This window comes from Melanerpes formicivorus, unplaced genomic scaffold (assembly GCF_026170545.1).
Source record: "Melanerpes formicivorus ecotype bairdi unplaced genomic scaffold, bMelFor1.0.p_v2 SCAF_2, whole genome shotgun sequence".
Classification (NCBI taxonomy): domain Eukaryota; kingdom Metazoa; phylum Chordata; class Aves; order Piciformes; family Picidae; genus Melanerpes; species Melanerpes formicivorus.
This window is the reverse complement of record NW_027142354.1, coordinates 51,517,629-51,539,654: the sequence shown is the minus strand read 5'-3', so window position 1 is coordinate 51,539,654 and position 22,026 is coordinate 51,517,629. Positions and strand designations below refer to the sequence as shown.

Here is a 22,026-nt window from a genome sequence, read left to right as displayed (position 1 = left end):
ACCACTCAGACCCAGCAAACAAACCTCCTGGCCTGGGACAAACCCAGGGATGGCTCAGGCGCGCAGAGCCGGGGGGGCGATGTCTCGGGGGCTGCGAGGGGGGTGTCAAAACGTGCCTGCTGGTGCGTAGCCGTGGAGCCATGGTCCTGCGGCGCGGTGTCACGTCCCGCTGAGGAGACCCTTGCTCAGGGAGGTGTGAGTGGATTTCCTCAAGTGCATTTTGACAGCTGTGAGGAAGCGGGCGGCAGCAGCAGCTGGAGACATTCCTGGCTGCGCCCCCCCCCGGCGGGACCCCCGCTCCTGGCCCGAACCAGCGCGCCCCAGCAGCGCCGGAGGCTGGGGGTCTGCCGGGCTGCTGGGGGAGGTAGGAGCCGCATGGGGCCTGCGGGGTCTGATGAAATAGCCGATGTGCATTACAGCAGGGTAAGGGGAGACACACACGCCCCCTCCCCAGCCAGCGCGGCACTTCTCATCACCTGCTAGAGATTTCCCTATGTGTCCCGTCCCCCTCCCCCTCTTCAGCTACGGGACAAAAGGGAGCAGCCAGAGCTGGCTAGGGGCTTACTCTGGGGGGCTTGCCAGGGTTGTGATGCTCTCCCCACAATGGCAGAAAGGCTTTGGGGGGGGAAAGGGGGGGGGGGGGGGAGTTGGTCAAGGAACACTGCACCTGGCCCTGCTCGCCCTGCCGGCTCTGCACTCAGGTGCCATGTCCTCCCTCCCAGGTGATGGATTTGGCCCAAATCCCTTTGAAGCTCGCAGGGTCCAAAATCCCGGAGGAACAAATAAAAGGAAGAGGGAGAAAAGGATTTCGAATAAAGTCAGGGCAATAGCTGCTTCGGAGAGGGATAGGGCTTTTTTCTTTTAAATCAAGTCTTGCAGTGAGGTATCAGTGCTGCAGGACAGCCGGCTCCGAGCACCGGCACCCCCGCGGCTTTTCAGACAAGGGCAACATCGATGCCTGGAACCGCTCGAAGTTGCCTTCCCGGCTCCGCAGCTGCGGGGGTACCAGCCGCTCTGTGCTGCCTCCCTCCTTCCAAAGCAGCGCTCTTATTAAAACCCCGTTTTCTCACCTTTTTTTATTTTTTTCCCCTCTCCCCCCCCCCCCCCATGCCTCCACCCTCCACGTCCTCCTCCCCCCCGCCTATACCGCACCTTCCTTCCCCACCACCACCGGGGGGGCTGCAGTGTCTGCGCGCTGCCCCCTGCACGCCCATCCCCCGCGGAGCGACAAGGCGGGGGGGCCGGGGGAGGCGGGAGGCTGCAACCTGCCGGCGGGGCAGGGCCGGCCCCCGGCGGGCGGTCGGAGCCGGGCGGCGTCTGCCATTGGCCGCGGCGCGGAGCGACACCTGCTCGGCTCCCTCATGCGAGTGACACCGGGGCTCGGCGGGGATATTTGAGGCACCCTCCGGCGCCGCCGCCGCCACTCCGCGCTCGCCGCCGCGTCGGGCACATGCGGTTCGCGGGGCCGCGGCGAGGAGCGCGCTGGGCCCGGGTGCGGCACCCCGCGGGGGAGGACGCGGCGGCGGCGGCGGGGGGAAGGCACGACCATGTGCGCGGAGCTCCGTGGCAAGCTGCTGGCCCTGGCCCTGGCCCTACTGCTCGCCAGCGCTCGGGCGGCGGTGGGCACTGAAGCCACCCACCCGCCGGAAGGGCCGCAGGACAGGACCCCGCAGCAAAAGGGGCGTCTGTCCCTGCAGAATACAGGTACGGCGGGTGGCCGACGAGGGGATGCAAGCGTGGGGGGGAGGGGGCTGTCCGCACGTCCATTTGCTGCTTCTGGTGCGCCGGGGAAATCGCGGCGTTGAGTTCTGACAGGCGTTTAATTCCGGTGTCGGACTGTCGGGCGTAGATGGGCAGAGGAAATGCGAGCTCCCTCCTAATTACCTTTAAAGCCCAGCCTGGCAAAGCACGTGTTGCCCTTGCCACAGCCGCGGCTTCTCCGGGAGAAGCGACTCTGCAGCCGCGCCGGGCAGCAAGTCGGTGCCGAGCAGCCCGGTGCCGACGGGGAGCGGGGCTGGGGGCGGCGGGAACCCGGCGGAGGTACTGAGGCTGGGGAGGAGAAAGTTTCTCGGCGCAGCTTTTGAAACCGGGTCGAGGGGGGACAGGAGGGAAGGGAAGCGGCTGGAAGTGACTGGTGCTTTGCCTCCTCCATAGGGAGTCGTGCAATGATGCAACGGACCGGGGGTTTCTCTCCTCCTCCCGCCCCCTGCGCTCCCTCCCCCGGGTATTATCTGCCTAGAAAGAGAGAGCTGAGGCGTGCACTTCGCTGGATCGCTTCCCAGCCGTGCAAAGAGAGCGCGGGATCCAGACGCTTCCCTTCCCCCCCGCTCTCCCTTCCCCCCCCCCCCTCCTTTTTTTTTTTCCCCTCCTTCCCTCCCTCCCCCCCTTTTATTTTTTAACACTCTCAGTGCTACGAGACGTGTTTAAACACACACGAGCAGGAATGCACGAATGCCCATTAGGGACTGCCACATGTGAATCACGGCACTGTGCAGTTCTCAGCACGCTGGAGCCAGGACATGTGATCCGGCAAAGGGTTTGCATCCGGATGCCAACACAAGCACTACAGCTGAGCTCCCGGCCCCAAAAAAGCCCAGCTCCGCGCTCTGCAGCGCTCCACAAAGAGCTCCATTTTTCCACACACCCCCCCTGGTGCGTGTGTGTTTGCGCAGCTTTTCGCGTGTGGCTGAGACAATCGCAGCAGCCGATCCCGGGGCTCCCGTGGCCCACCCCCAGATGCGCTTCGGGGCAGGTAGAAGATGGGGGGGAGGGAGGGGGAAGAAGGGAAGCAGCAGCAGTGATTTGGTTTTGAGCGGGGGGGGGGGGAGGGGGGGCGGGGGGTCATGGGAACTCCGTCAGACTCCGCATTTACATCCGCGGCTCCTCTCTCTGCCTTGCAGCGGGTTGGAATTAGACCGAAAGTTGCTGTAAAGACTTGCAAATGGACCGCATGGCGAAGGAGGGGGCTGGGGATGCCTGAAACACGCTGCGGTTCGGAGGGGGATTAGGCTGGCTCCCAAGGGCGAGCTTTAATTAAAGGTACCACTAGGGCACAGAGCACAGGAATTCTTAGCATCCTCAGTTCTGGTCTAAAAGCTGCCCCTGTTTAACTTTATCCCTAGGCTTTTTCAGCAACCACCTTCCCCCTGGCAGTACTACTGCAACAATTTTTTAAAAAGGACCAGAAGCTGTCTTGTTAAGAGTTAGATTTTTGGGGTTTTTTTGGTTAGTAAGTATTAGACAGCACTTTTTCCCCACACACGCGCACACACACATATTACGTAACATCTGAAAGGGCAGACTGGATATGTGCATAACAGCTAGCTCTAGATTTCTCTTATGTACTACATAGATATTTATATATTCTTTAAATTGATTTCTGCATGGGCAAGGGCACTGTTGCAGCTTTGTACAAGAGCCAGCGCGAAGCGCTTTGTCAGTGGGAGTTCTGTCATTAATTCCATAGACATCACGACAGGGGGAAACCCAGTGCTCTGTTCAAAAAAACATAATAATCAGGTTTAAAAAAAAAAAAAGAAAGGGGAAAGGTGGCACTAAATCACCAGAAAGCAGCTCAGAGCACCAGGAACGAGGCATTTTTAGCCAGCTGGGTCCTGGGCTTCTCGTTCGGCGCTTGGATTTGATGGGGGACTTTGGTACGAGTCAGACGGCAAAAATCACGTCCATCTTTTGCTCCTGAGGAATGCAGAAGCATTAGGCAGTTCTGAAGTGAAACAGCTTGACGTAAGCATAGTGGATTTGGCATTTGCTTCTTGGATATCACTCTCATAACATAATACGCCCAAGTTCTGGCCTAATTTCTGCAAGAAGTGGCTATGCTGTGGGTACAAAAGCTGTTGTCACGTGGGTTTTTCTTTTGAATTGATGATGTTAGCAAAATAACTTTTTTCCTTTCCCCACCCGTACCCAGCACCAGCTTCCATGAACAGTTCTTGGAATTAACTGTAACAATGCTCGTTTTAGCTGAAATCCAGCACTGCCTGGTTAATGCTGGCGATGTGGGATGTGGAGTGTTTGAATGCTTTGAAAACAATTCTTGCGAGATCCGAGGCTTACACGAGATCTGCATGACATTCCTGCACAACGCTGGAAAATTTGATGCCCAGGTAACACAGTGAAATGTCTTCTCTATCTGCTTGCTTCTAATATCCACTTGGCATGTATTTTAGTTCTTTAACACATCTTGGGGGGCGGGGGGGGGGGGTGTGGGAATAGCATTCTGGAGCAAATATGCTTTTGTACATGACCAGCTTCACTAAGATTTTTTTCTCTTGAAGGGCCCAGAATCCAGACCCCAGAACAGTAATAGAGTAGAGGTGTGCAGTCTGTCTCAGGAGACAGGCTGTCTCTAGCTACAGCTCCCTGGATCGCTTCCACCTACTGTACCCAGGATAACTCCATCAGAACTCTAATGTAGCTCAACATGGCTTTCAGAAACACTGTGTGGCTTAGGCTTCTACACTGTGTTTGTTTAGAGCTGATTCTGAAATGCAGCTCGAGCTCCCAGTTCATTGAGGTATATCAAAATGCTCCCAATATGCAGTTACTAAAGCTGTTTCTCAAGACATGCTTTCAACCTGTACAGGCAACCTCCTAAAGCTGCTGTATTCAAATAAGTCTTTGGTTCAATCACTGATGTTAAAATACATTGCTTAGATGGTATGTGGTATTAAGTTTGTGTCCTTCAATTTCTCTCCAGACCATTTATGCACCACTGAGACATCCTGTTATTATGGCTTGTAAACCTACTCTCCCACTTCAGTGTGGAGAGAAGAGAACATTACAAAGGGCCATTTGACTTGAACATGCAGTTTACAGCAGAACTTGAGTAAAAGCACCAACTACTAACCACTGTTAAAAGCTTGGTATACAGTAGAGCTACCTTCAGGATCCAGCCTGTGCCATGAGTGATAGTGGGATCACCCAGTAGGAAACACTATTGAAGTGCTGGAGTTTTAAGCTCTTCATCAAGGATGTACAAAGGGTCTGGGTAGCTGTTAAAAGTGGAGTTTTGTCCTGTGGGTATTTGAAAACCTTTATTTCCAAGTGTCTTCCAGAAAATGCTTATTTATTTTTGCACAATATTCTGTCAGTGAACAGAGTTGACCAAAGAAGTAAGCCCAGCTGGGAGGGGAGGGAAACATGCCTATGAAAGCTGAGTGTAGCCATTGATGCCTGTTTCCCAGGATCCCCGGGTACTGCTAATCAAATACAGCCTGTTTCACACCCAAGCTGTCTCCATTGCAGTGTAGCAGTATTAAGCCCCTGGAGCTTCATTTGATATGGAGGTGACTGTAGCCTCTCCTATGACATGGCTTTTTCATGGCTCATCTCTATTATCTACAGTTATTTCAGGCTGCCTTAAATGACAAGACTAACACTGACCATTTTCTATGCTCTGCCTTCTGCTTTCCTTTCCTGTCTCTGTCACCTTAGAGTTGATGTCAGGTTTGGTTTATGTAAGAATTTTAATTTTTATCCTTACTTGCCTACAGTGCTGTGTGTGTTTGTTGCTGAAGGGAAGGGCAAGTGCCTTTTGGTATGGGGAATAGAAAGGGATGATGACTGAAGCAGTTCTTTGATCAGCAAGAAACATTTCTGGCTTGAAACAATTTGGGGACATCTGCCTGCAGGTCTGGGTGAATCTTAATGTCAGTGGAGCTGTGCCAGTGTACTCTCTGGAGAAAGGATAACAAGAACTTGGTCTTCATGAAGCATCTGTGTAAAATAATCTGAAGCTAGTGGAGAGATGGGGCCAGTGCAGGAGGTTTCTACATACCTATTGCTCAGCAACATAGAGGGGGCCTGAGCAGTGCTGTCAGACTGTGACACATGCACTGTGCATTGCAGCTATAGTATCAGAGAGCAAGGAGAAAAGGAAGGGAGAATTTTGATGCTCACCAAGCAGTTGAATGAAGGAGCCACAAAGAGATGTTGCTAAAACAGCTTTCCTGCAACTTTATAGTTTCTTGATTTGATTTGCTTCACCTCAATTCTTGCAGCAAGCAGACATCAAGACACTGTAGGATTATTATTAGCGCTGAGTTGAGTCCCTCTCCGAGGAAGTGGTAGAGAAAATGCTGCCAGCTGGGTAATGGGGCTGGTGTATATAGACAGTTCACTTATGTCTGTGCATTTGAAAACCAATTTTAAAATAAAAATTAAAAAAAAACAAATATTTTGAAACCTAGTTTGCACCTCACAGACTGCACCGGGTTGGAAAGGACTCTCAAAGCTCATTTTGTCCAGCTCCCATTACTGAACGGGTATCTGCCTTTGGTCCTGGGGACCTCAGCCATGCCAGGTTGCCCTCTCCTTTGTGTGAAGCTGCTGTGCTGCCACCCTAGAAACAAATGAAGCCAATACCTCGAGCACTGAATTATTCCAAAGTGCTTACTTTTGCCCTTTCCCTTGTTGGGCATTGAGATGTTGGGGTAGAGGAAGCCTCAAAATACCAGTGAGAAAGCCCTGTGTTCAACTCCACTGGGATAGCAAAGCCCCAGGTAACTTGGCATGGTCTTTAAGAGCAGAGAAACAAAGAGAGGGAAAAGCCATTAAGTGATACCTTTAGCAATCTAATAACCCTTGACATGGTCCTACAGAGGAGCGGCTAGCTGGGCATAAATCAGCTGCTGTGCTTAATGGACAAAAATACAGACGTACTCCATTTCTTTTCTTCTCAGGGAAAATCCTTCATTAAAGACACTCTGAAGTGTAAGGCTCATGCCTTGAGGCATAAATTCAGCTGCATCAGCCGTAAGTGCCCTGCCATTAAAGAGATGGTGTTCCAGTTACAGCGGGAGTGCTACCTGAAGCATGACCTCTGCTCCGCTGCCAAGGAGAACGTCCAGGTCATTGTGGAGATGATTCACTTCAAAGACCTGCTGCAGCATGAGTAAGTGCCTCCCTGCTAGTGCAGTCAGGGGTGTGGGAGCTCTTTCCAGGAGCACGATGATGCCAATGGGCTGTGCATCTGCCCAAGAGCTGTTTCATCTCCTTCTGGCCTTAAGATCATCTTGTTTTCCCATGTACAAGACCAAGGTAATGCTTTCTTTCCAAGGGCTCTTGAAAGCTACTTCTTTGCAAAGGGATAGATGTGACTGGAAGGAGGTGAAATGGGTTAAAGTTGGATCTGGAGGTCTTCTTGGTCCTTCGGCAAATACAGCATCAGTGTTTGCCATTGCCAGAGGCATCTTGTGAAGCCTCTGTGCTTTCTGAGCTCCAAGACATTGGCCAGACCCCAGTATCCTGCTAAAGATGACAGCTAGAGGGGAAGGGGAAAGAAGGTCTGTGCAAAGTTGTCAGCAAGATGATCATTCCTTTTTTAAATACGTACTTTCAAATGTCTTGTGGTTAATTGTCCCTGAAAGAGCTGCAGTCCCCCAGGTAATCTCCCATTCATCTTATTCTTTATTAATCTCAAATGCCTTTTAATAAAACATGGAGGTGTACAAAATGAAGGCACAAATTGGAGTTTGAGGAGTTCATTCCACTGACTGGGAACACGGTTGCCCTCCAAGGAATGGCAGGCATGAATCCTATTTGGAATTGATCAAAGCTGCTACATGACAGCAACAGACCAGGCACAAGCTGGTTGTACCAATTCTGTGCACAAATGAGAAAAATCAGAGCCTGTTTCTCCTGCAGGTGAACATCTCACTCCCAAACAAGGCTGAGCCACAGCCTGGCAACAGGCTTAACCTTAGAGCATCTTCCTACCCTGCCTCTTTGTATCCCTAGCAGATGTTAGACAGAAACTCCACATCCCAGTGATTGTGACAGATAAGTGTTTTCAGAGAATCATGTATTTTGGACTTGGCATTTGCATTAGTACCCAAAGAAGCTGTACTCTGATTCGCTTTCAGTTGAAACTACCCCCAATACTTAAGCTGCAGTTGCAGAGAGACGCTTTGATGCCAGTGTACTGAAATGCAGAATCATTTGCTGTGGTTCACAGAAGATTAATGTGGTGTCCTGAAAGTAAGGTCCTTGCCATGGACATTCCTGAGGCTGGGATCAAAGGCTTGGCTGGTGGTAGATCCTGGCCTTGCTAAGGCTGCTGGCTGTGCCCAGGGCAAAGAGCAGCATCCTGGTGCCTGGGGGAGAGGGGAAACAGGGCTCCATGATGCAGCAGCATCTTTCTGTGGGCACTGCTCAGACTGTGTTAGTAGGCTGTAAACTGGGTACTTCGCACCAATTAACGCCCCCTCTGCCTCCCATCATTTGAGGATGAGAGGAGCCATGAGAGCCAAAAGCCTGTCAAAGGAGGAGTGAATTAGCCTCATTTTATGAACAGGCTAAAGCAGGAATGCTCAAAGGCAGGTGCCTATTTCTGGGGAGCTTAACTGGGGGGTTCTTGGTTTGAGAAGAGATGGGTCATTCAGCTGAACACCTATAATTTGCATGATCTCATTTAGAGCTTCCTACACTTCAGCATCTCACGGAGTCAGAGCTTAGCTTTCCTATGTGGGACTCCCCAAATAGAAGCCAGCCAGCCTCCTCCTCTCCCCTAAATTTAGAGGCAATGGCCTCTGAAGCTCTTGAACTAAGGAACTTGTTCAAGATCAATAGGCAAGTGTGGCAGAGCTGGAAATAAAATCACGTCTGCTGACTTGCAGCCTTGTGCTCAGTTCAGGTACTATGGTCAGGCCAGCTGAAATGCAGAAAGTAAAACAGTGAAGGAGAAACAGGCCAGTATTAATCCACAGGGCTCTGGCAGACTCTGAATACCTGAAATACTTGGCAGCTGAGACACTTTTTAGTCATACCAGCAACCTTTTCCTTGCAGATTTTTGTAAAGGTTATGCCCAATTTCAACAACTGATTTATCTTGCTTTGGTTTGTTTGGTTTTTTTTCCTTCCTTTTGCTGGGTCACTTTGTATGCAGTGTACTCTGTTCTCATTTTCTTTTACATTTAAAACAAAAACAGAGTGGAGGAGCAAGTGGCAGCTCTCGGGCTTGTTCTCTGACTTTTACTTTGTTTTCTCCTGGTGAGCGCTGAGGAACGCAGTCAGGGCGGTGAAGTCTCCTTCTGAGTCAGCTGTGGTGGGGGTCAGGCTGATTTGCTATGGTGGAAGTGGTGACAGGCCCTGGCACATTGGTCATTGCTGCATTCCAAGTAACTTTTTTTTTTTTAAACAGGCAGAAACAATCCAAATATGGGAAATATTCTGAGATGGGGAATAGGTGGCTGTCCAAGATCAGTTATTCAAAAATGAGTTTAAGCAGTTGGGCAAAGTAAAATCAGGGTAGTGTCAGAGATTGATTATAATCTCTTGACTTTACTTCTTCTGACTTGGTTCACGGAAAGAGATCTAGACTTGTCCATAGCCACCAGAGCTGGTGGACGATACGCCCAGAAGGCGCAGCCCCATCGCCCTCACACAACCGCAGCCGCTGACCCCGGGCGGTTCTCGTTTGCGCACTGTGGATGGTTCCTACCCTGGAAGACTTTTAAGCACGTTCTTCTGGGCCCGCTAGCAGCTGAGCAGTTGTGTCAATAGACAACATCAATATTGACCCACAAAACTTGTGACCGCAGCTATTTTAAAATCGCTGCACTCTGTGACCTGTGGCTTGAGGAAGCCAAAGTGCCTGCGCCTGGGCCGCCTTGTGCTGCCTTGTGCTGCCTTGTGCTGCGGGGCCCAGACGGGCGGGTGGGAAGCAGGAATAGTGTTGGGCCATGGCTCGTTTGGAGTCCTTGTTTGTCTGGGGAAAGGTACGTACTGAAAGCTGCACTCAACTCGCTGAAGAAATGAAGAGCAAACACTTGGTGTGGGAGGAAACGGTGTCACCAAAGTGAATTTCCGTGTCTCTGAGCTCTCTGCAGCTGGATTGGGAGTCTGGCTTGTGGTGAAGGTCAACAGCTGGTGCATCTTTATGGGAAATCGTGAGATGACTGGAAAAGCCAGAGCACTGCTAGCTGAATGTTGCTCTTTGCAGAGGTGTGGAAATGCTTTCCTCTTGCAGGCCAGTGATCAGTGCATGCTCTGTAGTGGTTGTTCACCTGGATATAGTAAGCTATTTGAGGTTGATGGCTCTGGACATGAGCAGTTTTCCTTTGTTGTGTATCCTGACTAATAAAGATGAAGGATCATAGAAGGAGGTAGGGGCAAAAGCAGTTCTCCCCTTTAACAGCCCTATTTGCCAAGTGTATAGACCTCATATTCTTCCTGTGGTTGACATTGCAGTTCTCCAAGAGCATCTCAAATGGGGGAGCAATCACTTGAGTGAAGCTTTGTTTGACAGGATGCCATTGTGTGCATTTCTCACTGTGGCTGATTTTACTGCTTAACAAAGCATGGGGCAGAATTGCTCTACAAGGCTGCCAAGTTGGTGGGCAACAGGGGGAAATGCTCCTGAACTGAGCTTTGCAGAGGGTAGGGTGAGGCAGAGAGGCCGTTACACTGGTTTACTGACAGATGACCCTTACATATCTGTTTGACTCTCCTGTCACTGTTTCTTTTACCTCCAGGCCATATGTTGACCTAGTGAATATCCTCCTCACCTGCGGCGAGGAGGTGAAAAAGGCAATAACACAAAGTGTCCAGGCCCAGTGCGAACAGAACTGGGGAAGCCTCTGCTCCATCCTGAGCTTCTGCACCTCAGCTGTGCATGGTGACGCCGTCCTGGGTTCCGAGAAGAAACCAGGTGAAGCCAGCAAAGCCGCCGGGGGCCGTGGGGACATGCTGGCCCACTCCGACTCAGACCACAGGGAGAGCTCACGAGCATCTAAGGGAGAGAGAGGTACCAAGGGCCACCTGAATGCTCATGTCCGGGTGAAAGCTGGGGGCCACGGTCCCAAAGGGGCACACGGGCTCACGGACCGGGCAGATGAACTGTCCGACTTCTCTGACATCCGGAGGTGAAAAACGGCACCAACTCCCTGTTACCCCCATCCTCCCCCTCCACTGGAAACCTCCTCCGTTGAGTCCCATCTTCCCATCTATGGACATTCCAAAGCATTTCCCATTCAGAGGTCAAGCACAGGGCATTGCAAGATATATATGGACCTCAGCAACAGTGTATATAGTAGCAAAGGGAGAGCAGTGGCAATGGGTTATATATCCAGCAAACTCGACACTTGAGCAGCCACTGAACGTGGCAAAACGTCTCAGACTAAATTCTTTTCCCCTTTTATTCTGAAATGGACATCAGTTGAAATTTAGAATCTTGTTTGGGGGTTTTGTTTTGTTTTGTTTTTTTTCTTGGCTCCCTTGGCAGGGGAGAAGGTTCCAAGAGGGCTCTGCCAGATTGCATGTGGCTGTTTGTGGCTTAGCACCTCTGAAGGTTTAGGGCACAGCCCTAGAGCAGATGGCTGAATTCCAGGGGGATTTGGTTTCTGCCTGTGGCTGGGAACACAAGAGCTCGAGGCTCTCTATGTGACACTCTCTAATTGAAATAGCTACCCTGTCTCTTGAACAGGAACCATGTGGTCTGGAGCTCCACCGCTTTCTCTCAGCTAACTTCTGAGCCATTGTTCCCATCCTAGTTTAAGTGCCCCCTGTTTGTTTTTTAACCACTGCATAACTTAGCACTTGCTAATCCAGACAATTCAGCATATTGAAGATGACTAGTCAGCTTCCAGAAAAGGCAATGTGACTGTTAAGACTTGCACAATGTGGAGGACCCCCAAAAGTATGCTGGTGGACCCCCTGTGCATATTCTCTGCTTTGCACCTGCCCACTGGATGACAGAGATCCTTCACCCCTAGAGACAGCCCAAAGTTACAGGATGGGTGCAGGCTCAGACAACAAAGGACGTGGTATACTTTGTTCTTCTGTAGGGCTGCATTGAAGGCCCAGCAGAAATGTGTCTCTCCTTAGCAGTATCATGGTGCATTTGCTGGGTTGTGGAGCCCCACTTTAACCTGCCTATCAGCTGTGGTTTATCCAAATGCCAAAGATAAGGAGAGGGGGGTGGATTTGGTGTTTAATTGTCATGCAGATAATGACCACCAATCTCTGTAGAATGAGTTACTGAAGATGGAGAGTGTAAAGAGCTTAGTGTCTCTAAGCAGCTGTAAGTGTGAACAAGGTGTTTGGAGAGGTCTCTCCTACCCCCTATGCAATTGTAATTCTCAGCTTGCAGATCTGTAATCTCGTATCCCCAGATACTGTACTGGAAATGGAGGTTAGAGCATCCACAGGGACAGAAGGGTGAACTCTTCAGCTTCCTCTAGAGAAAAAGCAAGTTTCCTTTAGAAAGTGGGAATCACACCAGGGATTTGAGCCTTCTCATTTAGAAAGTTTGGGAGGAAGGCTGTGGGGGCAGGAAGGCATCTCAGTAGAGACAGAACGTACCCAGCGAAGTAACGTACGTCTTGCTGCATGGTGGGAAGGAGCTGCATAAACAGGAGAAGGTGTTGGAATTTGGCTACAATTTCCAACTCGGATTTTAGTTACTGCTAAGTGAGCACAGCTCCTAATAGCTGTATTCAGGGTTTAATGCATGAATCCACCCGCAGAAGCTATAGGCATTGCTTTTAATAGAAGCCACGTAGGAAGCAGGAGAGGACCATTAAAGTTGGAAAGGTGTGTCTCTATGCGATCACCAAGCCTTTGAAGATATGACCTTGATCCTGCCTGATTATAACTTCTGTTCTCTGATAAAATTTTCATTGGAGTTAATTGGAAAGAGGTGGGATCAGACCAGGTACTACAGTAGTAAAGACCATGTCAACATGAGGAGCAGAGCTCCTAGCCATGAGAATGCCAACCGCTCCGTTGGCTTGTGTGCAGCTGTCCCATGGAGGAGCTTGCCAAGGTTTGCTTGGGCCTACCTCTGCTGGCCAACTCTTCTGCTCCACAAACTAAGTGGCTACTGGTGATCCTCTAAGGTTTCTAGCATGCCTCCATAGGTTTCCTGTGAGTGTCCTCTTCCCCTTGGTGGCACGTAGCCACCACGAAGAACAAGCTCAAACCAAAAAAAAAAAAAAGACAATCCAAGAGGGAAAAAAGAAAAACCAAATGCAAAACAGAAACAACTTGCTATCAACAACGTTCTTGCATCGAGCAAAAATAAGATCCCTCCCTCAGCAGAGGTCTGAATTATCAATGGGAACCAAACACAGAGCACTACATCCTTGAATGTCTCGCTCAACATACCACCTCAGCATGCATACAGTTTTATTTGTATTCAGTTGTTCTAAGGGGGGGAAAAACTGTACATTCCCCTTGTTTAGTCAGTGAAAATTTGGGGGGGGGGGGGAGGGCAAGCTGTGGGTGGGAGGGATATTTTATTTGATATTTTATTTTGTATAAGGCATAACAATTTGTGTTTTGTTGGTTGTTTGTTTTTTGTTTTTTCCTCCTCTGTGTGTGAAGATTTTATGTGTTCATCTACTGATTCCACATATGCTATTATTGTAAATATTTAACATTTCTATTTATTATAGTGTCTCCATTTAAAAAAAAACAAACCATAAAACCAAACAACAAAAAAAAAACAACAAACCAAGAACACTGCTGGCTGTTATAATTTAAACCTATGTCATGACCTGTGTTGTATATATTCATGCCACTAGTATTGGTTGGTTGGGTGTTTGGGGTTTTTTTTTTTTGGGGGGTGGGTTGTGGGGTTGGTTTTTTTTTTTTCCTCTTATGTTTAAAGCTGCGTAAATATTAGTTTTATACAGTTCCATAATGTTATTGACAGCATAAAGCATTTATTTATTGTTAAACCTCCTTTCATATCTAACAAATGGGGTGCGTTTTACCTGAGATTATTTTATTGTGACATCTACATAGCCTTAATTCTTTATATATAAAACAAAACAGGGAAAAAAAAACAGAAGTCCATTTAGATACTGTATGATGCTTTAATTAACATTCCTTATGAACTCGCTGTTCATGAAGGAGGTTTAGCTTAAAAGCCAAGGTATATGAATGTTTCCTTTTATGCTTTGCATCTGGAATGAGCCTTGTTCTGGGATGAAAATACTGGGAGAAGCGAAAATGCCTACTGGAGAGAGAGAGAGAGAGTGGAAAAAAAAAAGATAGCAGTAAAACCCTGGAAGATGCTGTCCTAACTTGAAAAGTGCTGAACTATAAAAGGGAAAAAATAAAGAGGACGAAGGAGAAAGGAAAAAAATACTTTAAAAAAATAAAAAAAATAATACCAAACTGTCCTTAATTCCAAATCTCTGGGAGAAAAAAAAAAAAACATACTAGTTCTATCTCATGTAGAAGTTGCAGCCAAATAAGCTTGTAAAAAGAAGAAGAAAATGCATATGGCTTTAGACAAAGCTCTGTACCTTTCACACTATTATTTTCCTTAAACACTAATAAATGTTTTGAATAAGTCTGTGGCTGGTTTCTGTTTATCTGGGATTTCAGCTGGGGGAAGGCAAGCCCTCTGAAGCTGAGCCAGCAGGTTCAGCCAAAGGGGCAGAGGTAATGTGGCTGCTTGGCCCGCAGTGTCGGCTGGGCAGAGGTTCCCCCATCTGGGACAGGGCATGGAGACGCAGCCAGCCGCTTCTCTCTGCGTACCAGGGAGAGCCAGCACAGGGGCAGAGACCTTGTCACTGGCTTGCCAGTCCCCCTGGGGAAGAGAGAACTCATTGGCTGTGTGGTTTGAAGGTAAAAAGGAAGATGCAGAACAAACCAGAGGGGTAAAAAAAACCTGAGGGGCAGAAGCTTGTGTGCTTCTTGGGGCTCAGGAAAAGTCCCTGCCTTTTTCAGGGGGTGTTTCCTGCAGCAAGAACCATAGATTTGGTTCACTGCAGCATGTCAGAAGCACCTCAACTGTTTTAAATTAGACTGTATTCAAGTTAGGAAGACAGTAGGGGCATGCAAGTGGTCATGGGTTTCTTCTCAATACCTTGGTGAGAGATTACAAAATCTCCTTGGGAGGCTGGCACTGGCACCACAGTGTTCAGTTAGATTGACTATAGGTGCAGCTCAGCAACCCATATTGGCCAAGAAGGGGGATCTTGGCTGACCATGGCACCTGCCTGCAGGTAAGGTGCCCCCAGCCCCCAGCATGGGGCCAAAGCCCTAGGTGCTAAGATTTTAGTCAGACCTATTAACAAATAAAACATTAATGCTTTCTAAAAGCTGTCACAGCTGAAAAGGTTTGTCCTGGAGGTGTTCAAGAGGGGATTGGACGTGGCACTTGGTGCCATGGTCTAGTAGTCATGAGGTCTTGGGTGACAGGTTGGACTTGATGATCTTTGAGGTCTTTTCCAACCTTGTTGATCCTATAGAAGATTTAGTCAGTTCATGCAGTGCAAGTTACCACTGAAGATTTTACCTTAAAAGCAGAGGACTTCCATTTGGCTTTCCACTGTCAGCTAGCACTAATCTATCATTAAGTACCAGCCAGTGGCTCTGTACAGGGACATAACAGGAATGTACAGTAGCAGTAATTCTCTCTCAGATCACTCCATTGCCATCCCAGCAGCGATCAGATATCAAAATCTTAAATGGTGAGTGAAGTTTAAGCAAAGGAGAAGAGCAAAATCCTAAGCCCTACAAAAAGCAAGCTGCAGAAGCAGCACTTTATGTTGTCTCCAAAGTCATTTTCATACAGCGTTGGGGTGTAGGCAGCAAAGGGACAGGGAAATTATGAGAAAGCACTTCAGAACATAAAGCACGGCTATTTTTTTTAAGGCAGCTTGCATGAAAAAGCACATTTTTAACACTCCTTCTGTGGGGTTTAAAAATAACTAATCCAGTTGAAGCCTTTGGATGAGATGGGCTTTACAAGCCTAAATGTGATCTGCAGCAATCCAGGACCTGTAGCATTCCTTCAGGTTTAGGGCGCAAGAGCTTTTTATAATCCTGCCACAGGCTGTGGTCAAACACCAGTGGGAAAGTGCCTCTTGCCAGCAGGGATGTGATAGTTTGGCAAGACCTGATCTTAGACCAACCTGCAGTCAGGCTGCAGCCAAGGAGTAGCTTGTGCTGGTGCTGGACCACCCACTGGCATGGAAAGACCCCCCCACTGAATTTTATCTCAGGAGCTGGTTCACACCGTGGCTGTGGCGAAGCTCAGGTAATTGCATTCTGCCCTCTACCATCCTCCTTGCCATTTCAACTAGAGAGGTTATTTTTCATCTCCTCATGCGTAAAGTGGTGAGACTGCATTCTGCTCCAAAAAAGTGGCTAGGCTTTAGTGATGGAGAAGTGACCCTCACCTTCCCTTAGGGCGTCACGTTGCGCAAAATAGCGCAGTAACAGAGTGCTGACATTCAAAAGTGCAGAAGCAGGGAGAGAAAAAGAAGCCCTAAACCAGACTGCAGAGCAGAGATTCTGCATTGCACAACCCTGAGGAGTGTATAACTTAAAATATGTTTAGTACTAGCATACAAGTCTGCTTCAAGACTGGAGTGAGCTTAGCTCAGCTTGGTCTGAGTCACTTTACAAGTGAGGTAAGGAAAAGCAAATAAAGGGAATTCAAACTGCAAATGCACGTACACAGGTCTCATCCAGCTGAACAAATCCAACCGAGATTCATAGATGTGGTCCATTTGGATTTAGTCTCCTACAGGCTCCCTGTCTAGCCTCCCAAAAGAACAAAATTAATTCCAGATATTGGCTTGCTCAGGCATACCAAAACATTTACAAATGTATATGGCAATTTACATATGTCAGCCCACGTAGAGAGCTGAGTCAAGCCTACTGCCAATGCTTCTGCATTCCTCTTTAATGATTCCTAGGTACTGCCCTTTGCTCTCCTCCCTGAGCCCACGCCTAGAGATGCCAGGAGAGCCGAGGCATCTCCAGAGCAGCTCTCTGCTGCGTCACGCCTGATGAATTCATCACAGCGATCTTCCCAGGTGAGGGAATAGTTAAAGCTTGCTGGGAAGCCTCTCAGCAGTGCATTTTTAAAGCTATTTCCTGACACCTCACCAGAAACACAAATCCCACTCAGTTTTCACTGCTAGTTATGTTCGTGTTTCCATGCTCTCCTCGCAGACTCTCGCAGGAAAGGCTTCTCTCACACCTGCTAAAGTCAGAAATTGCCACACGCTTCCCTGGTGACAAATGCAGCAGATCCCGAGCCTCGAGCAGCGCCGGGCAGCCTGCATCACCCAGACTCATCACAGTCACCTACCCTGTCACCAGCCAAAACTGAATTATGGAGACAGGATGCAAGGGGGTGCAGCTGGACCTCCCTGGGTGCAGGAGCTCCGCTGATGCCTCCAAAGGTCCCTCCCAGATCTGTTCCTGCAGTGCTAGCGCTAACAGGTCCTGGCACATGGAGGGAGCTGGGGCACAACCACGTAACTAATGAAGTTCCAACAATCATTCTTTCTGTGCATTTTCTTTAAGGAAAGACATCCCAACCAGTGGAACATTTAATTTGAAATCAAAACCTCATGTCTTTCTTGATCAGGAGTGGAAAACGGGGACTTGAGGGTTTAAAGACATGACATATTATGGGAAGCTGCAGAGGCTGAGAATTCCTATCTCTGAGGATACTGACTGGTTACAGCCCTGACCTTTTCTGCAAATACCATCTTCCCTTATAAAAATGTGGTTTGGAGTTTATTTAGCAGTTCTTTTAAAATAAAAAGTGATTTCTTTTGGAGTCTGCTGTGAGGCTCTCCATGTAGATGGGGATATAGCTTTTTATTTTCAAAGGTATTCCTCCCCTGCTGGAAAGCGGTGCCCTAGAGGCAGAGCCACTCAGCTTGATACGCTGCCGTTCATCTCAGCGGCTCTGGTGACACCACAGAGATCAGCTCTGATGTGATTGTGCAAGAGGGACCTCAGGAGGGTTGAAATCAAGCCTGAGTTGGTTTAGATAGTGCAAGAACAAAATACCCCCATGGCAAAGGCAGCGCCAGCTTCTCCGCTGTCATTGGAAACAGCAGCTCATGGAAAGGCTAAAGCCAGACTGCATTTTAACACAGCACAGGATCAGCCCCCCACTATCTTAAGACATTATGGCACATAATCCCTCTATAAACCTCACTTCTATTTCTCAGATTTTCTGCAGTGTGTATCTGCTTTTCTCTATCCTGCAATCACACCAGGCTACATTTGTCACCCATGAATAATCCCACTTACATTGCAGAATCTCTTCCTACCCTGGAGAAAAAAATGCAGTGGGAGGTGTGGGGAAGCTCAGTGAAAGCTGACAGCCAGGAGAGACTGGGAAAGGCCTACAGAGTGCCTTATTTAGATGTCCTATTTTAAGACAAAATGAAAAAGAACTGTGCACATTCAGCATTTTGTTAAACTGACATGAAATCAAGCCACTACAAAATCAGTTTGCAGAGGGGTGCAGCACACATGCTTGAAGCATTCTTGATTATTATCATTATTTATAATTGTGGTAGCTGTCAGGAGCTACTGAACCATGTATCACAAGATAGCCTCGTGGCCAAAAAGACTTTCCATCCCCACAGGTAGAGGAAAGCATCTTCCTTTGCTTCCACATATAGAAAATGAAATAGTGCCTACCTGGGCACTCAGCATTAACTCCCTGCACAAGCTGCTTCTGAGCAGTAATGACAGGAATTATGTGGTTTTCTCTCAGATCTACCACTTACACTTGCTAGTCCCATAGCTAACACCAGCTGATGATGAGTCTGCAGAAGGCCATTAAAAGCATTTTGGCTTGTACAGAAAGAGGGAGTTAAAGCAGCCAGGATACCTTGGAGGCAGCAGAGGATGCCCTGGGAAGCTGCAACTGCTCTGCATCAAGGAAGAGCTCCCAAGGTTCTAGGCAGCCTACGGTGGCAGCCAGCTGACTCTGCAGATTCCTGGAAGAGGAGATGTATTTCATGGCAACATGCATTGCATGGACGAGTGAAAGCTGGCCACAGTCAACAGTCCAGGGCTGGTGAATGAGGATGTGATAACAATTAAAGCCCAAATCTTGGGTTCACCACAGCCCCTGGTGAAACATCTTATTGATAATAGTAGGACATTGGGATTAGGTTCCTGCTGGAGCTGGGAAATACTGAAGCTTTCCTGACTACACAGGCTTATCAGGAATAGTCTTAACAGAATCAGAAAATAGATGAGGCTGAAAATAATCTGTTCTCAAGCATCCCACATTCAGAAATGCCTGGATCTGAGGCATGGGGGTTTTTTTCAGCCCTCACTAAGCATAGACCATTTGCAAACCATGGAAGAGCAGGCAATCCATAGTGCCTTTGAACAGCATCTAGAACTGTATGATGCTTTAAATATGACAAAGATAAGGCTTGAATGCTGCTTTGAAAAACCTGAAATCGAGTTTACTAAGCTTTATGACATTATATAGCATATTGCTTGAATTCTGGCCATCCTACACGTGATGGCCTCTCCCTTTCCTTCTGTTGGAAAGTGCAAGCTTTAGCACAGCCTGGGAAAGCCATCAGGCCCTCTCTTCAAAGGAGGAAAGACCAGCTATACCCTGCCAATGAAGACAGTAGCAAGATGATACCACTTATTTGGGAAAATAGAGCAATTATTCTGAGCAATAGCAGAGAAGTTAAAAACTTGAAAGGGTGGAGTTAAAAAAGGACCAGGAGACAGTACTGAGAACATGTGATGATGCTGTTCAGGCACATAAGCTTATTTAGGAGCTTGCTTGGAACAAGCTGTCCTTACAGTAATGCCAGACTGACCAGAAACAAGAAGAGCATTAAGGTCCAGCTGACAAATAATTTGGTCAAACCCTCTCTCATGAGACTGCCAGCTAAATTTGTAAACACTGAAGGTCAGGTAAACACACAAATGTTGCAATGTATTGGATTCACATGCCTCTGGCGACTCACCTATGTTTTCTTCTTTGAGGACTAAGGGTTTGAGTGGATGGTGGGCAGCTAAGAGGGGGATTGTGTTCTCCAACAGCACAGGGCACTGGCAGGACAAAGAGGGCAGAGGCTGCAATGGAAATCCTAAACTTCAGAAGGAAAAGAAACTACAGGCCAAAGCAACACCCATCCTTACCTTGAAAGAAAAAGTGAAAGTACTTTCCAAACTTTGCAATCCTCTCAAGGATGAGAAAATGAGTGAACTCAAAACCCTTCAGGGGCCATAAAACCTGCCAAGCCATGATAAACCAAGTGCTACCACCGAGGGATTGCTTTGGAGCAACATCAATAGGAAGGGAAGGAATAACCTGAGAAGTGGCTCATCTACCACAGGCACGGCATGTGTCCAGTGCCTGACAGCAGCAGCAGCAGAGTGAGGCACAGCGCTGCTGGAAGGACAGCTACATAAAAGACACAAGCTAGTTTAATTCAGCAGCCTCCCCACAGCCCTCGTCCCTGTGTGCAGGCTGCATGAGGCACGTTTGCTGTGCTGAGCACGCTCTGTCCTCCAGGCTGTAGCCCTCAGAAGCCACCAGCTCTCACGGGTGCTGCAGGATCCAAGGTTGCTCCCTGGCTGCGCCTGCAGTGCCACAGGTGCAGCTGCACGTGGTAGAGCTGTAGTAATGCTTACACAAGCCTGCCTCTGATACGCTCGAAGGCGCACACACCCTCAAACACAGCTCGCTGCTCTGCAGCAGCGCCCGGGGCCAGTCCTAGGGACGTTCCGGTGCCACTCTGCAGCCGTACAACAGGAGGGCTGGTGCCCCCCCGGAATGGTATCTGGTATTGGATAAACAAATATCATTCTGCTTGCAACCTCACAACCCTCCAAAATTACTGCAAAAGAATGAAGCTGGTTCCAAACCCTGTGCTCCCAGCAACCCAGATATAAGTGTGTTGCTGTGGGGCATCTCAACTGGATGTGAGTGATCAGCTATCTGGTAGTGCACATGGCATCATCTCACAGGTTACAGTGACAAAGCCTGCAATTAGCTAAAACGCTGCTACTGGCAGTAATAGTACAACAGGCTCCAGGTGAGGCTGCTACACCCTTGTATGAAAATGAAAGGGGGGGGGGGGGGAGGGAAACAAACTTAACCAGATCAGGGGGAAAGGTGGAGAAGGCAAAACAAAGTCATAGAGACATCAGCTCTCATCCACAGGGTGGACAGTACTGTTTCCCACTCAGTACTGTCTGCCAATGGAGTAAATGTGTAGCAAAAGCAGAGAGGGAGAGAGAGAAAGAATATATTGATAGTCATCCCTTCCCCTGTCCCAAAGACAGGCTTTATTAAATGTTCAGTGAGGGAGGCACCAGTTCCCTGCAAATCTAAGCTTTCTCTCCTGATTGTGACCAAGTGCCATTCATTTAGTTTCAGTACCTCTATACTTAACATCTGACTGCAACCTAACAGATCTCTAACAACAGCAAGTGTGTCTCTAAGGCCTTGGAATGAGAGAAAAAGAAGATGTACAAGTCATAAAGCCACCTCTGCTGCATGTGGCCCTGCACCTAAGCTGTCCTGCAGTTCAGATTCTTTCAAGCTCCCAAAAGGTAAGGAACTAGGGTTTATTTCTGTTGCAGGACCATATTTATAAGGCAAAGAGAAATAAAGATATCAGAAAAATAAAGGTGCAATGAAAGCAGGGACTGGGTTAGCTGCTTTTAAGAGCTTTGGTCTCTTTTTATCAGATAGATGGAAGTGCCACCAAAACAAAGGCCAGGAAGGACAATACTGCTGTATCCAGGCTCAAGAAACAGTTGCTAAAGCCTATCCACGGTGGAAAATAAAGCTGTGGGAGCATTTGCCAACTTCTTCACATCAATAGTCAGGAACTGCGCAATCAGCCAGGAGAAGGGTGGGTGGATCAGCCCAATGTTAACAAGCCCAGCTGGCTCTGCCTTGCACCCTTCTCAATAGTTTCCAAAGACAGGGCAAAGATTTACCATAAAGAGACCCTGGGGCACTGACACATTACTTTATTTCTGGTTTTGAACTTCAGGAGCATCCAGGATTCATGGATGTGTGCTGTTGTTCACACCAAGTGAATTTACCCAGGGTCTCTGTTTCAGATATACAACCTTGGAAAGCTTTGGTGCCTGCTTTCCATCTGACAGCAGCACAGCTGAACAAGAGATGCAAAACTAATTGTACAGAGAAGGGAGCCAAAAAGGGATTCCAGCAACATGAAAACCAGAGGGAAATGCCAGAGTCATGCTATCTATGATCAGTATCTGTGACCCTTC

General features: G+C 48.4%; 1 protein-coding gene across 1 annotated transcript; it reads left to right on the top strand.

The window, feature by feature from the left end:
- Window positions 1-1,373: 1,373 nt before the first annotated feature.
- On the top strand, window positions 1,374-14,324 carry STC2 (stanniocalcin 2). The gene is made up of 4 exons (XM_068160317.1): window positions 1,374-1,704; window positions 3,985-4,127; window positions 6,705-6,916; window positions 10,497-14,324. Exons 1-4 carry the CDS (start codon window positions 1,548-1,550, stop codon window positions 10,888-10,890), a joined length of 906 nt encoding a protein of 301 aa, XP_068016418.1. The 5' UTR covers window positions 1,374-1,547; the 3' UTR covers window positions 10,891-14,324.
- The last annotated feature ends 7,702 nt before the right edge of the window (window positions 14,325-22,026 follow it).